The sequence below is a fragment of the Anthonomus grandis genome, chromosome 6, assembly GCF_022605725.1.
Source record: "Anthonomus grandis grandis chromosome 6, icAntGran1.3, whole genome shotgun sequence".
NCBI classification, from domain to species: Eukaryota; Metazoa; Arthropoda; class Insecta; order Coleoptera; family Curculionidae; genus Anthonomus; species Anthonomus grandis.
The window spans coordinates 33,360,276-33,378,083 of record NC_065551.1 but is presented as its reverse complement, the minus strand read 5'-3'; the positions used below and the strand labels follow the sequence as shown (position 1 = coordinate 33,378,083).

The following is a 17,808-nucleotide window of genomic DNA, read 5'->3' as shown; positions in this document are numbered from 1 at the left end:
ATTTTTGTGAAGCCTCTGACAATATCAAGATTTTCTCAATTCCTTGAAAAATTACTCAATAACTCAAGAAACGTTGTATTTATAAGTAAACTTGTAAAGACCTTTTTGATGAAGAAACTCATCAGCTTTCATATGAAACTAAAATCAATAAAATATATACACGAGTTTTCAAAATATGTAGATTTTTGTAAAGCCTTTGACGGTATCAGGATTTTTTTCAGTCCATTGAGAAACCATTCAATAACTCCGTAACGTTTGTATTTACAAAGAAACTTGTAAAGACCTTTTTGGTAAAGCAACTCATCGGCTATCACACGAAACTAAAATCATAAAAATCTATCAACAAGTTTTCAAAATATTTGGATTTTTGTAAAGCCTCTGACAGTATCAAGATTTTCTCAATCCCTTGAAAAATGACTCAATAACTCAAGAAACGTTGTATTTACAAGTAAACTTGTAAAGACCTTTTGATGAAGAAACTCATCAGCTTTCATATAAAACCAAAATCAATAAAATCTATACACAAATTTTCAAAATATGTAGATTTTTGTAAAGCCTTTGACGGTATCAAGATTTTTTTCAATACATTGAAAAACTATTAAATAACTCCGTAACGTTTGTATTTATAAAGAAACTTGTAAAGACCTTTTTGGTAAAGTAACTCATTGGCTATCATATGAAACTAAAATCATAAAAATCTATCCACGGGTTTTCAAAATATTTTGATTTTTGTAAAGCCTCTGACAGTATCAAGATTTTCTCAATCCCTTGAAAAATGACTCAATAACTCAAGAAACGTTGTATTTACAAGTAAACTTGTAAAGACCTTTTGATGAAGAAACTCATCAGCTTTCATATAAAACCAAAATCAATAAAATCTATACACAAATTTTCAAAATATGTAGATTTTTGTAAAGCCTTTGACGGTATCAAGATTTTTTTCAATACATTGAAAAACTATTAAATAACTCCGTAACGTTTGTATTTATAAAGAAACTTGTAAAGACCTTTTTGGTAAAGTAACTCATTGGCTATCATATGAAACTAAAATCATAAAAATCTATCCATGAGTTTTCAAAATATGTTGATTTTTGTAAAGTCTTTGACGGTATCAAGATTTTTTTCAGTCCATTGAGAAACTATTCAATAACTCCGTAACGTTTGTATTTACAAAGAAACTTGTAAATACCTTTTTGGTAAAGAAACTCATCGGCTATCACATGAAACTAAAATCAAAAAAAATCTATACACGAGTTTTCAAAATATTTGGATTTTTGTAAAGCCTCTGACAGTATCAAGATTTTCTCAATCCCTTGAAAAATTATTCAATAACTCAAGAAACGTTGTATTTACAAGCAAACTTGTAAAGACCTTTATGATGAAGAAACTCATCAGCTTTCATATGAAATTAAAATCATAAAAATCTATCAACAAGTTTTCAAAATATGTTGATTTTTGTAAAGCCTTTGACGGTATCAAGATTTTTTCAATCCATTAAAAAACTATTCAATAACTACGTAACGTTTGTATTCATAAAGAAACTTGTAAAGACCTTTTTGGTAAAGCAACTCATTGGCTATCATATGAAACTAAAATCATAAAAATCTATCCATGGGTTTTCAAAATATTTTGATTTTTGTAAAGCCTCTGACAGTATCAAGATGTTCTCAATCTCTTGAAAAATTACTCAATAACTCAAGAAACGTTGTATTTACAAGCAAACTTGTAAAGACCTTTATGATGAAGAAACTCATCAGCTTTCATATGAAATTAAAATCTTAAAAATCTATTAACAAGTTTTCAAAATATTTGGATTTTTGTAAAGCCTCTGACGGTATCAAATTTTTTTTCAGTCCATTGAGAAACTATTCAATAACTCCGTAACGTTTGTATTTACAAAGAAACTTGTAAAGACCTTTTTGGTAAAGCAACTCATCGGCTATCACACGAAACTAAAATCATAAAAATCTATCAACAAGTTTTCAAAATATTTGGATTTTTGTAAAGCCTTTAACTATATCAATAAGTTCATATTCTCAAAGAGACCTCGACATAAATAAGTCAAAAGACAACAACACAAAGTCTCGGTCTCGAAAATTTTATTTTATGAGTCAAAATGTGTGTGCATAAGTCGTGTTTAACCTTTTTAAGGTCTGATGATGCTCTCAGGAGCGAAACACGTGTCACCAGTTTGACTCATAAAAGAACATTTTCGAGACCGAGACTTTGTGTTGTTGTCTTTTGATTTATATCAAGTTTTTTTAATTCTTTGAAAAATTATACAATAACTCAAGGAATGTTGTACTCTATTTGTTGTGAAGAAATAAGTCCATACTTGCAGTGGAGGAGAAGATTAAGGCAAAATGAGGTAAACAATAGAATGTAAATAAATAAAAAACTAATAATAATAATAATAATAAATAAAGGGCTTTTTTTGTTATGGGCTGAAACCGTGGTCTGTATAACTTACACCAATTTTAAACTTTTTATTTCCTGATGATGGACACCGCTGTGTCAAAACTGAATGATGTTTAAAAAATAAGAAGACTGTAGGATTTTCTGATTTGTGTAAAACCTTTGACGGTATCAACGTTTTTTTTCAATCCCTTGAAAAATTACTCAATAACTCGGAAATGGTTGAATATACAAGGAAATTTGTAAGGACTTTTTTGATAAAGAAACTTATCGGCTTTCATATGAGACTAAAATAAAGAAATTCTATGCATGGGTTTTCAAAATATGTTGAGTTTTGTAATGCCTTTGACGGTATCAAGGGCTTTTTAATCTACTAAAATATGATTTAATAACTCAAGAAACGTTGTACTCACAGGAAACTTGTAAGGGTCCTTTTGGTAAAAAACTCATTGGCTTTCATATAAAACCAAAATCAATAAGACTTTTTGGGGACTTGTAAGACTTGTAAGACTTTTTTGGGAAAGAAACTCATTGACTATTATATGAAACTAAAATCCTAAAAATCTATCCACGAGTTTTCAAAATATTTGGATTTTTGTAAAGCCTTTGACTGTATCAAGTTTTTTTTTTCAATTCTTTGAAAAATGACACAATAACTCGAGAAATGTTGTACTCACAGAAAACTTGTGAAGAACTTTTTGGTGAAGAGACTTATCAGCTTTCGTATGAAACTAAAATCTATACACGACTTTTCTAAATATGTTGATTTTTGTAAAGCCTTTGATTATATCAAGATTTTTTCAATCCGTTGAAAAATTACTCAATAACTCGAAAATGGTTGAATTTATAAGGAAATTTGTAAGAACCTTTTTGATAAGGAAACTCATCGGCTTTTATATGAAACTAAATTCATTAAATTCTATTCAACAATTTTCAAGATTTTTAGATTTTTGTAAAGCCTTAACCTTTTTAAGGTTATGAAAGGAACTAGTTATATGGTCGCAACTAGTCCTTTGGCAGCATTATTCTTTTCAGAAATTATATCTTACAAGAGTCAAACAATAACAAAAATAAAAGAAAAAAAACTGATTAAAGTACACAATCAATAAAGAAATTAAAGAAACGCATATAGAAACCTCACAACATTTAAGAAGGTCGTTAATAAATTTGGAAATAAACATCGTAAGGTCTAAACTAAATTAAAAGTCGGTGTCTAATTATTTTATTTTATGAATATGTATTCTAATTTTCAACCCTGTAGCCCTTGTAGTTTTCGAGATACAGGCATATGATATTAAAAAAAATTAATTTTTTAAAAATTAATTCATGCATTTTTGAATCCAGTTTTTTCAAATAAAAAATTATTTTTGAAAAAATCCCTGAAATACGTGTCCAATTATTTTATTAGGCCAATTTGTAATTCAATTTTCAGCCCTTTAGCCCTTGTAGTTCTCGAGATATAGGGATATGTTAAAAACAAAATTACTTTTTGAAACATTCAATTTTCGAAACTTCGAACCTAATTTTTCCTGGTAAAAAATTATTTTTGAGAAAATCCCTGAAACACGTGTCCAATTATTTTATTACACGCAATTGTATTTCAATTTTCAGCCCTTTAGCCCTTCTAGTTTTCGAGATACAGACATATGTTAAAAACAAAATTAACCTTTTGGAACATTCATTTTTAAAACTTTCAACCCAGTTTTTCCTGGTAAAAAATTATTTTTGAAAAAATCCTGAAATACGTGTCCAATTATTTTATTAGACAAACTTGTATTTCAATTTTCATCCCTTTAGACCTTCTGGTTCTCGAAATACAGGCATATGATATTAAAAAAAAAATGTTGTTTTTTGAAAATTAATCATTCTTTACACGCTTTTATGCCTTGTTTCTTATCTTTGTCAATAAGTCTTATCGTATAACTCCCTTCAATGGTATCTTTTTAAATCTAAAAGTGAATATGATAGATTTTTCCCTGGATGCACACAAACATAAAAAGCGTTACTTTACGTGAGTTATCTCCCATTTTTTAAAAATTTTCTGTTAAACTTTTAAAAACATAATTTAAAGATGTGTTTCTTCAATGTTTCTTTACATTATTTAGTTGTAATTGTCCTTACAACCTAGAACTATCCAGAAACATAAATAGTGTCGCTTTACAGGCTTTATTTACAAGTTTATTAAGGTTTTTCCTTAAGGGCTGTCACGTTTCTCCGTGCGTTTCTTTAATTTCTTTATTGTTTCTCTATTTTATTTTGTTTTTTTCTTTACCTTTATTTTTCTTTAACTGTAAGGATATTTAGTCACATTTTTTGAAGAAATAGTCGAAATTTCAAAATTTTATTGTCAGTGGTTCCTGGAATTTAAAAAAATTACCCTTTTCAAAAATCTACTTTTTTCTCAAGATCCTGTACACTTTTGGGAAAACGCTGAAATAGGTGTCAAGTCAATTGTTCTGAAGAATTTGTATACGATTTTTCAAATTGCTATTTTAAGTAATTTTCGAGTTATGGGTATTTTGTGGAGTTGTGGAATTTTTAATTAAAATAATCGTTACTTTTAAAAATCCACCTTTTTTTTAACACCCTGTACATTTTTGGAAAAACGCTAAAACACGTGTCTAGTCAAATTGTCCGGAGAATACGTGTACGAATTTTCAAATTTTTCTTTTTAGTCGTTGTTGAGTTATGGGCATTTTGTGCAATTTTAAGAATAAAAAATCGCCATTTCCAAAAAGCCACGTTTTTCGCAACACCCTGTATATTTTTGGGAAAACGCTTAAATAGGTGTCTAGTTTGATAGGTAACTAATAAACCCTCAAAATAGATGTTTATTAATTTTATTAGACGAATATTTGTTTCAATTTTTATGCCATCATGCTATCTTTGGTTCAAGGTACTTCTTTCCCCCTTTTGTAAGTTTTTCCTTCCCTTGTCGGTATATCCTTAGCAAGGATCATTTAGCAATTAACACTTTATATGCTGCCACTGAGATTCTGTTCTAAATATGATAGTAAGACACCTTTCCAGATTAATTGGTATTCCAAAACATCTGGAAACACCTTATCACTATTAAATTTTTAAGTTTTTTTTTCTTTTTTACAATTAAAATATGACGTGTTTACACACTACCATCAGGTTTATCTAAGCTTTAATAGGTTAGTTCCACTGAGAAGCAAGATATTATCACTCTATAGGGTTAAAAATATTCCTTTTCTCCTATTTTTTCGTTTTTGAAAGACCAAGGGCTAATATCAATTGGAAATGAGCATTTTGTCAATTTTTGCTGATAGCACCATTAAAAATGTAAAAAATTTATTTTTTTTAACTTTTGAAACATAGAGAAGCAAAAAAAATGTTAATTCGTCCCTACCTTGTGGTTCTCGCGATACAGACATTTATTATCTATCAAAAAGACTTTGAAAACATTTTCTAAGACCTTGAAGATGATCACAAATTGCTCGAAACGTCTGTTATAATAATTAGTTGATCCTCCAAGTTATTTCATTGACCTGAATTCAGCCTGATCTATCTTAAGAGTGAATTATTTAATGCTGAATAAATTCAACTTTTATCCCTTTGTATCGCATTTTGTCTCTCTTACGGCCAGAATCGTCTTAAAATTGCGCTTTTCTTACGTAGTTTCATCCTCTTTATAGGGGAAACTTAATTTTTTTTACGATCGTCAATGATACTTAAGTCTGAGAGTGGTTTTTAGGCTAATAACAGGAAATTCTTTCGACTTTTTTTTCCCTACCGCATTTCGCTCCTCTACTAAGCTCTGCCCATCTTAAAATTCCACTTTTCTCAAGTACCTTAAGTAATCACCATTTTAAAACCACACTTAATAATAATTTGACAGTATCAGGATTTTTTAATCCCTTGAAAAATCAGTTAATAACATCAAAACAGTTATATTTACTAGGAATCCTATAGAGACCTTTTTGGTAAAGAAACTCATCAGCTATCATATGAAACCAAAATCACTAAAATCTATCCCTGAGTTTTCAAGATTTTTAAAATGCCTCTGACAGTATCAAAGTCTTTCCAAACTTGCACTTTTTTCACCAATAAATAAGAAAGAAACCTAAGTACCTTTTCTCCGGTGGCTTCCAAAATATCGTCCATGGTAACCTCGTCGTCAGGATTCGCGGGAGCTTCATAATTAGGAAAGTCATCTACGCTCTGCTGAGACGATTCGTCATTGTCCTCCTCTCCTACAGTTTGAACTGTAGAGGCCTCGACCGCATTTCCCACCTCGGTTTCCCCGCTGATTATTTCGCAAATAAACTCTGGCCGCCCCGAAGACTCTTCCGAGTCAGTCTTCGATTTATCGTGGTGCCTGCGGTGCTTTTTGTGCTTCTTGTGGTGCCTCTTGTGCTTACAAAACTCGTCCGCGCACTTGTGTTTACGCTTCTTCTTCTTGTCGTCGCCGCTCTTCAACAGTTTCTCCTTGATTTTCTCTTTTTTCTTTTTCTTGAGGCGTTTTTTCTCTTTGTGATGCTCCAGGGGGTCCACAACTGGTTTCTTGGGTACTTCCAGGATCGGAGCCAAGGTTTCCTGGAGTTGTTTCTCCTCGGTGGAAATGCTTGTGGAGGTTCTGCGTCGTCGCTTGCAAAGGCTCAGCAAGGGATTGGGGTCGTATTCTATATTAAAAAATGATAAATCGGTTTATTCAAAGGGAGTGTTCAAGGTAGAGTAGAGTTACCCATGATGGGGTAGTTGGGGGGTAACAGTCGGATGTCTTGTAGAGCGATTCGTCCGCTGTCACCGTCGTCAAACTCTACCGAGACGAATTTGCCGTCCAGTTGGGGGTCTGGGGTTCCCGGTTCCGCCGCACTTCCTGGATAGAGGCAACGGTACTGTTGGCTCCAGTAGGCGCATAAACGGGTGCCGGCTGGTAAGTCTTCGGTTGTTTTAGGTGATACTTCAACGATCTACGAAAAAAAAATGGATAATACAGTACGTTTTCCATATGTGTTAGCTGAACTTAAAGGGCTTCAAAAAATTAACCTTTCGAGAACAAGGTCGAAAATGTATTTAACAGTCTGGAATAGTGGGAAAGATCGGCTGTCTGGAAAATGTAACAAAAAACCGCAAAGATTAACTCGCTTGATAAAAAATGTGCTGAACTGATTGAAAAAACACCAAAAATTAATGGAACTTCCTTAAAAGAGTCCGAAATTTATCCAGTTTATCCGCATTAGGGATAATCGCAGAGGTCAGCCCAACCGTAGTGCAATGGAAGGGCCTCACTCCGGAGGAACCGCCTTGTTGATCACGGTAACCTCTACGCCAGGTAAGTATAAAAATTAAAAGTGAATTTAATGGGAAAAATGTGCCAAATCCTTTAAAAAAAGGCCAAAAATTAACTCAACTTCCTTAATAGAGTGCAAAAAACTCAGTTTTGTAAATGTAATTAATTGCCTGGAAAATGTAAAAAAATTAAGTCAACTATCTGGAAAAAATCCAATGAGAAAAATGTATTGAACTGCCAAAAAAAGGGCCAAAAATTAAAAAGAACTTCATTAAAAGAGTTCAAAGAATTCAATTACCCAGTAAAAACCATAAATCTAGTTAACTGTCTGAAAAATACTAAAAATTTAACTCAACTATCTGAAAAAAAGACCAAAAATTAAAAGAACTGCCTGGAAAAGACCAAAGATGTAACCTAAAAATTAATTCAAGATTCTTTACAGAAGCTAAAAGTTAATTTACTTTTCTGGAAAGACCCAAACGTGTACTCTGGAAAAATACCAAAAATTAGTTTCACTTTTTTGAAAGAGGCTAAAAGTTAATTCCCATTTCTAGAAAAAGGCAAAAATTAACTTACCGGTAAAAAAACTACTCAACTGCCCGAAAAAATACCAAAAATTAATTCAACTGCCTGGAAAATTTAAAAAAAAGACCAAAAATGTCCCGAATTGACTAGAAAAAGACCAAAAAAACTCACTTAAAGGGTCACTGCCTGGAAAAGTGTTATACAAGCCTAAAGGTTAATTTATCTTTCTGGAAAGGCCTAGAAGTATTAACTGTATGACAATAATGTCATAAATTAACTGAACTTTCTTAAAAGGACACAAAAAATAAGTCAGCTTCCTGGTAAAGATCAAAAAAGAATTAAACTGTCTGGAAAAAACGCAAAAATTAAATGAACTTCCTTAGAAGAGTTTAAAAAATTTAACTACCCAGAAAAAGACCATAAATCTAGTTAACTGTCTGAAAAATACAGAAAAATTAACTCAACTATCAAAAAAGACTAAGGATGTAACGACCTACCTGAAAATTAATTCAAGATTCTTTAGAGGCTAAAAGTTAAATTACTTTTCTGAAAAGACCCAGAAGTGTACTCAATTGTCTGGAAAAAATGCAAAAATAAATATAAAGATAAATAATGAGGTTAAAAGTTATTTTAATTTTTTGAAAAGTGTAGAAGTCTATGAAAAAATTCCAAAATCTAACTGAGAAATTCTGAAAAGAGAACAAAAATTCACTTCCTGAAAAAAAAGTCAAAAATGTATTTAACTCTCTAGAAAATGCAGAAATTTTAACTCAACTGCCTGGAAAAAGAACAAAAATTAACTCAATAGATAAAAATGTGCTAAAATTTGTGGAAAAAGTTAAAAAGCAATTCAACTGCATTTAAGCAAATTAAAAATTAATTCAGCTTCCTGGAAAAGGACCAACAATGTATTTAGCTATATGAAAATGCAAAATATTCGACTCAACTATCCGAAAAAAAATAAAAAAATATCTCAATGGGAAAAATGTGCAGAATCCTTTAAATAAAGGCCAAAAATTAACTCGATTTCCTTAAAAGAGTGCAAAAAACTCAGTTTTGTAAATGTAATTAATTGCCTGCAAAATGTAAAAAAATTAAGTCAACTATCTGGAAAAAATCCAATGAGAAAAATGTATTGAACTGTGTGAAAAAAAGCCAAAAATTAACTCACTGGGAAGAAATGTGCTAAACTGTCTAGAAAAAAGACCAAAAATTAAATGAACTGCCTGAAAAAGACTAAAGATGTATTCTAAAAATTAATTCAAGATTCTTTAAAGAAGTTAAAAGTTAATTTACTTTTCTGGAAAGACCCAAACGTGTACACTGAAAAAAATGCAAAAATAAATATAGAGAGAAATAAAGAGGTTACAAGTTTTTTTATTTATCTAAAAAGGATAGAAGTATACTCAAGTCTATGAAAAAATTCGAAAAACTGAGTGAGAAATTCTGAAAAGGGAAGAAAAATTAACGCAGCTTCCTGAAAAAAAGGTCAAAAATGTATTTAACTCTCTAGAAAATGCAGAAATTTTAACTAAACTGTCTGGAAAAAAACGTAAACTCACTGAATAACAAAAGTGCTGAACTGCCTGGAAAAAGTAATAAAAATCAACTGAATAGATAAAAATGTGCTAAAAGTAATTCAAATGAAAAATTAATTTAGCTTCCTGGAAAAGGACCAAAAATAAATTTAACTGCCTGGAAAAAATGCAAAAATTAATTCACCAGTACAAAATTTACCTAATTATCTGGAAAAGTGCTAAAAATTAAAATAACTGCCTAAGAAATAAAAAAAGACCGAAGATGTATCGAACTGTCTGGAAAAATACCAAAAATTTGTTTCACTTTTTTGAAAGAGGCTAAAAGTTAATTTCCATTTCTGGGAAATTGCAAAAATTAACTTACCGGTAAAAAAACTACTTAATTGCCTGAAAAAGGACCAAAAATTAATTCAACTGCCTGGAAAATTAAAAAAAAAAGACCAAAAATGTCCCGAATTGACTAGAAAAAGACCAAAAAAACTCACTTAAAGGGTCACTGCCTGGAAAAGTGTTATACAAGCCTAAAGGTTAATTTATCTTTCTGGAAAGGCCTAGAAGTATTAACTGTATGACAATAATGTCATAAATTAACTGAACTTTCTTAAAAGGACACAAAAAATAAGTCAGCTTCCTGGTAAAGATCAAAAAAGAATTAAACTGTCTGGAAAAAACGCAAAAATTAAATGAACTTCCTTAGAAGAGTTTAAAAAATTTAACTACCCAGAAAAAGACCATAAATCTAGTTAACTGTCTGAAAAATACAGAAAAATTAACTCAACTATCAAAAAAGACTAAGGATGTAACGACCTACCTGAAAATTAATTCAAGATTCTTTAGAGGCTAAAAGTTAAATTACTTTTCTGAAAAGACCCAGAAGTGTACTCAATTGTTCCTGAAAAAAAAGTCAAAAATGTATTTAACTCTCTAGAAAATGCAGAAATTTTAACTCAACTGCCTGGAAAAAGAACAAAAATTAATTCAATAGATAAAAATGTGCTAAAATTTGTGGAAAAAGCCAAAAAGCAATTCAACTGCATTTAAGCAAATTAAAAATTAATTCAGCTTCCTGGAAAAGGACCAACAATGTATTTAGCTATATGAAAATGCAAAATATTTGACTCAACTATCCGAAAAAAAATAAAAAATTATCTCAATGGGAAAAATGTGCAGAATCCTTTAAATAAAGGCCAAAAATTAACTCGATTTCCTTAAAAGAGTGCAAAAAACTCAGTTTTGTAAATGTAATTAATTGCCTGCAAAATGTAAAAAAATTAAGTCAACTATCTGGAAAAAATCCAATGAGAAAAATGTATTGAACTGTGTGAAAAAAAGCCAAAAATTAACTCACTGTCTAGAAAAAAGACCAAAAATTAAATGAACTGCCTGAAAAAGCCTAAAGATGTATTCTAAAAATTAATTCAAGATTCTTTAAAGAAGTTAAAAGTTAATTTACTTTTCTGGAAAGACCCAAACGTGTACACTGAAAAAAATGCAAAAATAAATATACAGAGAAATAAAGAGGTTACAAGTTTTTTTATTTATCTAAAAAGGATAGAAGTATACTCAAGTCTATGAAAAAATTCGAAAAACTGAGTGAGAAATTCTGAAAAGGGAACAAAAATTAACGCAGCTTCCTGAAAAAAAGGTCAAAAATGTATTTAACTCTCTAGGAAATGCAGAAATTTTAACTCAACTGTCTGGAAAAAAACGTAAACTCACTGAATAACAAAAGTGCTGAACTGCCTGGAAAAAGTAATAAAAATCAACTTAATAGATAAAAATGTGCTAAAAGTAATTCAAATGAAAAATTAATTTAGCTTCCTGGAAAAGGACCAAAAATAAATTTAACTGCCTGGAAAAGGACCAAAAATTAATTCAGCTGCCTGGAAAATTTAAAAAAAAGACCGAAAATGTCCCGAATTGACTAGAAAAAGACCAAGAAAACTCACTTAAAGGGTCACTGCCTGGAAAAGTGTTATACAAGCCTAAAGGTTAATTTATCTTTCTGGAAAGGCCTAGAAGTATTAACTGTATGACAAAAATGTCATAAATTAACTGAACTTTCTTAAAAGGACACAAAAAATAAGTCAGCTTCCTGGTAAAGATCAAAAAAGAATTTAACTGTCTGGAAAAAACGCAAAAATTAAATGAACTTCCTTAGAAGAGTTTAAAAAATTTAACTACCCAGAAAAAGACCATAAATCTAGTTAACTGTCTGAAAAATACAGAAAAATTAACTCAACTATCAAAAAAGACTAAGGATGTAACGACCTACCTGAAAATTAATTCAAGATTCTTTAGAGGCTAAAAGTTAAATTACTTTTCTGAAAAGACCCAGAAGTGTACTCAATTGTTCCTGAAAAAAAAGTCAAAAATGTATTTAACTCTCTAGAAAATGCAGAAATTTTAACTCAACTGCCTGGAAAAAGAACAAAAATTAATTCAATAGATAAAAATGTGCTAAAATTTGTGGAAAAAGCCAAAAAGCAATTCAACTGCATTTAAGCAAATTAAAAATTAATTCAGCTTCCTGGAAAAGGACCAACAATGTATTTAGCTATATGAAAATGCAAAATATTCGACTCAACCATCCGAAAAAAAATAAAAAATTATCTCAATGGGAAAAATGTGCAGAATCCTTTAAACAAAGGCCAAAAATTAACTCGATTTCCTTAAAAGAGTGCAAAAAACTCAGTTTTGTAAATGTAATTAATTGCCTGCAAAATGTAAAAAAATTAAGTCAACTATCTGGAAAAAATCCAATGAGAAAAATGTATTGAACTGTGTGAAAAAAAGCCAAAAATTAACTCACTGGGAAGAAATGTGCTGAACTGTCTAGGAAAAAGACCAAAAATTAAATGAACTGCCTGAAAAAGACTAAAGATGTATTCTAAAAATTAATTCAAGATTCTTTAAAGAAGTTAAAAGTTAATTTACTTTTCTGGAAAGACCCAAACGTGTACACTGAAAAAAATGCAAAAATAAATATAGAGAGAAATAAAGAGGTTACAAGTTTTTTTATTTATCTAAAAAGGATAGAAGTATACTTAAGTCTATGAAAAAATTCGAAAAACTGAGTGAGAAATTCTGAAAAGGGAAGAAAAATTAACGCAGCTTCCTGAAAAAAAGGTCAAAAATGTATTTAACTCTCTAGAAAATGCAGAAATTTTAACTAAACTGTCTGGAAAAAAACGTAAACTCACTGAATAACAAAAGTGCTAAACTGCCTGGAAAAAGTAATAAAAATCAACTCAATAGAAAAAAATTTGCTAAAAGTAATTCAAATGAAAAATTAATTTAGAAAAAGGACCAAAAATAAATTTAACTGCCTGGAAAGGTGGCAAAAATTTACCCAACTGCCTGGAAAAAAATGCAAAAATTAATTCACCAGTACAAAATTTACCTAATTATCTGGAAAAGTGCTAAAAATCAAAATAACTGCCTAAAAAATAAAAACAGACCAAAAATGTATTGAACTGTCTGAAAAAATACCAAAAATTTCTTTCACTTTTTTGAAAGAGGCTAAAAGTTAATTCCCATTTCTGGGAAATTGCAAAAATTAACTTACCGGCAAAAAAACTACTTAATTGCCTGGAAAAGGACCAAAAATTAATTCAACTGCCTGGAAAATTTACTAGAAAACGACCAAAAAAACTCACTTAAAGGGTCACTGCCTGGAAAAGTGTTATACAAGCCTAAAGGTTAATTTATCTTTCTGGAAAGGCCTAGAAGTATTAACTGTATGACAAAAATGTCATAAATTAACTGAACTTTCTTAAAAGGACACAAAAAATAAGTCAGCTTCCTGGTAAAGATCAAAAAAGAATTTAACTGTCTGGAAAAAACGCAAAAATTAAATGAACTTCCTTAGAAGAGTTTAAAAAATTTAACTACCCAGAAAAAGACCATAAATCTAGTTAACTGTCTGAAAATTACAGAAAAATTAACTCAACTATCAAAAAAGACTAAGGATGTAACGACCTACCTGAAAATTAATTCAAGATTCTTTAGAGGCTAAAAGTTAAATTACTTTTCTGAAAAGACCCAGAAGTGTACTCAATTGTCTGGAAAAAATGCAAAAATAAATATAAAGATAAATAATGAGGTTAAAAGTTATTTTAGTTTTTTGAAAAGTGTAGAAGTCTATGAAAAAATTCCAAAATCTAACTGAGAAATTCTGAAAAGAGAACAAAAATTCACTTCCTGAAAAAAAAGTCAAAAATGTATTTAACTCTCTAGAAAATGCAGAAATTTTAACTCAACTGCCTGGAAAAAGAACAAAAATTAACTCAATAGATAAAAATGTGCTAAAATTTGTGGAAAAAGTTAAAAAGCAATTCAACTGCATTTAAGCAAATTAAAAATTAATTCAGCTTCCTGGAAAAGGACCAACAATGTATTTAGCTATATGAAAATGCAAAATATTCGACTCAACTATCCGAAAAAAAATAAAAAAATATCTCAATGGGAAAAATGTGCAGAATCCTTTAAATAAAGGCCAAAAATTAACTCGATTTCCTTAAAAGAGTGCAAAAAACTCAGTTTTGTAAATGTAATTAATTGCCTGCAAAATGTAAAAAAATTAAGTCAACTATCTGGAAAAAATCCAATGAGAAAAATGTATTGAACTGTGTGAAAAAAAGCCAAAAATTATCTCACTGGGAAGAAATGTGCTGAACTGTCTAGAAAAAAGACCAAAAATTAAATGAACTGCCTGAAAAAGACTAAAGATGTATTCTAAAAATTAATTCAAGATTCTTTAAAGAAGTTAAAAGTTAATTTACTTTTCTGGAAAGACCCAAACGTGTACACTGAAAAAAATGCAAAAATAAATATAGAGAGAAATAAAGAGGTTACAAGTTTTTTTATTTATCTAAAAAGGATAGAAGTATACTCAAGTCTATGAAAAAATTCGAAAAACTGAGTGAGAAATTCTGAAAAGGGAACAAAAATTAACGCAGCTTCCTGAAAAAAAGGTCAAAAATGTATTTAACTCTCTAGGAAATGCAGAAATTTTAACTCAACTGTCTGGAAAAAAACGTAAACTCACTGAATAACAAAAGTGCTGAACTGCCTGGAAAAAGTAATAAAAATCAACTGAATAGATAAAAATGTGCTAAAAGTAATTCAAATGAAAAATTAATTTAGCTTCCTGGAAAAGGACCAAAAATAAATTTAACTGCCTGGAAAAAATGCAAAAATTAATTCACCAGTACAAAATTTACCTAATTATCTGGAAAAGTGCTAAAAATTAAAATAACTGCCTAAGAAATAAAAAAAGACCGAAGATGTATCGAACTGTCTGGAAAAATACCAAAAATTTGTTTCACTTTTTTGAAAGAGGCTAAAAGTTAATTTCCATTTCTGGGAAATTGCAAAAATTAACTTACCGGTAAAAAAACTACTTAATTGCCTGAAAAAGGACCAAAAATTAATTCAACTGCCTGGAAAATTAAAAAAAAAAGACCAAAAATGTCCCGAATTGACTAGAAAAAGACCAAAAAAACTCACTTAAAGGGTCACTGCCTGGAAAAGTGTTATACAAGCCTAAAGGTTAATTTATCTTTCTGGAAAGGCCTAGAAGTATTAACTGTATGACAATAATGTCATAAATTAACTGAACTTTCTTAAAAGGACACAAAAAATAAGTCAGCTTCCTGGTAAAGATCAAAAAAGAATTAAACTGTCTGGAAAAAACGCAAAAATTAAATGAACTTCCTTAGAAGAGTTTAAAAAATTTAACTACCCAGAAAAAGACCATAAATCTAGTTAACTGTCTGAAAAATACAGAAAAATTAACTCAACTATCAAAAAAGACTAAGGATGTAACGACCTACCTGAAAATTAATTCAAGATTCTTTAGAGGCTAAAAGTTAAATTACTTTTCTGAAAAGACCCAGAAGTGTACTCAATTGTTCCTGAAAAAAAAGTCAAAAATGTATTTAACTCTCTAGAAAATGCAGAAATTTTAACTCAACTGCCTGGAAAAAGAACAAAAATTAATTCAATAGATAAAAATGTGCTAAAATTTGTGGAAAAAGCCAAAAAGCAATTCAACTGCATTTAAGCAAATTAAAAATTAATTCAGCTTCCTGGAAAAGGACCAACAATGTATTTAGCTATATGAAAATGCAAAATATTTGACTCAACTATCCGAAAAAAAATAAAAAATTATCTCAATGGGAAAAATGTGCAGAATCCTTTAAATAAAGGCCAAAAATTAACTCGATTTCCTTAAAAGAGTGCAAAAAACTCAGTTTTGTAAATGTAATTAATTGCCTGCAAAATGTAAAAAAATTAAGTCAACTATCTGGAAAAAATCCAATGAGAAAAATGTATTGAACTGTGTGAAAAAAAGCCAAAAATTAACTCACTGGGAAGAAATGTGCTGAACTGTCTAGGAAAAAGACCAAAAATTAAATGAACTGCCTGAAAAAGCCTACAGATGTATTCTAAAAATTAATTCAAGATTCTTTAAAGAAGTTAAAAGTTAATTTACTTTTCTGGAAAGACCCAAACGTGTACACTGAAAAAAATGCAAAAATAAATATAGAGAGAAATAAAGAGGTTACAAGTTTTTTTATTTATCTAAAAAGGATACTTAAGTCTATGAAAAAATTCGAAAAACTGAGTGAGAAATTCTGAAAAGGGAAGAAAAATTAACGCAGCTTCCTGAAAAAAAGGTCAAAAATGTATTTAACTCTCTAGAAAATGCAGAAATTTTAACTCAACTGTCTGGAAAAAAACGTAAACTCACTGAATAACAAAAGTGCTGAACTACCAAAAATTTGTTTCACTTTTTTGAAAGAGGCTAAAAGTTAATTCCCATTTCTGGGAAAAGGCAAAAATTAACTTAGCGGAAAAAAAACTACTTAATTGCCTGGAAAAGGACCAAAAATTAATTCAACTGCCTGGAAAATTAAAAAAAAAGACCAAAAATGTCCCGAATTGACTAGAAAAAGACCAAAAAAACTCACTTAAAGGGTCACTGCCTGGAAAAGTGTAAATGTAAAAAGCAAAAAATTTGTTTACCGGAACTACTTTTGATCTATTTTAGGTGAATTTGATGTGTTTATTTAATTTTGAGCATAATTGTCAGACCTTTTGCTTCAGAAATTTTCTAGAGGTAATTTTTGTATTGTAAAAGTGCCTTTTTCTTCTTTTTTTTATTATTGGATTTTATTATAGTGTGATCCAGTGGTCGTTTTCAGCAATGGGCAATGGGGTTTATTTATGGCAATATAGCATTATCATTTATACTATTAGGGTCAATTGGGGAAATTGTGGACGATTTTTAATGTTTTGACTTGCTAAACGATTTTTGTTGAAATCACGCATTATGTTATATATGTAAATTAGCAGTCTCATGCTCATAGTATCTTCTTTGATAATTACTAGTGGTTTTCTGTAATTACAAGGCACATTAAGATAAAAAAAATATATTCAACATGGTTGTCCGTTTACATTTGCCCCTACTTTTTAGGGGTAATTGTAAACAAGCATCTCTTGACACATTTACTCTACCAGAAGAAAACCTGGAGCAAATGTAAACAAACTATTAAAGTCGCTGTGTAGCAAAATATTTTTTGATATAAGTCGTGTTTACGTTTACCCCAAAATAATGTGACCTTAAAGGTTTTGCTTGCAATATAAATGAAAAATCGAGATAAAAGTAAATATTTTCCAACAGTTCTGTTTATTTTAACTAAAACTAAACTATTTTTGAGAACGCTAATAAAAGAAATTTATTCTAAGTATGTAAATATAATAATATTATAGGTATAAAAAATTAGTTTTGCTCATAAACAGGAACTATTGCTGGAAAGTTGGATAGTATTCTTTCTCCCTTCATTTGAATGCCAGAATTGGGAAGCACACCAATGATTTGATTCAAGGTTATATAACTGACATCAGTTTCAACAATGTTGAAAAGCATTTTTGATGCATCCCAGGATTTAAGACCAGTCACTTTGATTTCCGTTAATTTTTCATCCACAGCTTCAATTAAACACACATATTTAAAAAGAGTAGTCTTTCTCTTTCCACCTTTGAACTGCACAAGAATAAATTTCC

At 29.8% G+C, this 17,808-nt stretch overlaps 1 protein-coding gene and 1 pseudogene across 3 annotated transcripts in view; both read right to left on the bottom strand.

Moving 5' to 3' along the window:
* Positions 1 to 17,808, bottom strand: part of LOC126738026 (protein winged eye) — a 117,477-nt gene that overhangs the window by 15,073 nt on the left and 84,596 nt on the right. For all 3 annotated transcript variants that reach the window (XM_050443187.1, XM_050443185.1, XM_050443186.1), the window contains 2 exons: positions 7,124 to 7,352; positions 6,511 to 7,061 (listed from right to left, as the gene is read on the bottom strand). In XM_050443187.1, coding sequence (XP_050299144.1) covers positions 6,511 to 7,061; positions 7,124 to 7,352 — 780 coding nt within the window. The remainder of the gene's footprint in view (positions 1 to 6,510; positions 7,062 to 7,123; positions 7,353 to 17,808) is intronic.
* Positions 7,572 to 7,722, bottom strand: LOC126738074 (U1 spliceosomal RNA; annotated as a pseudogene).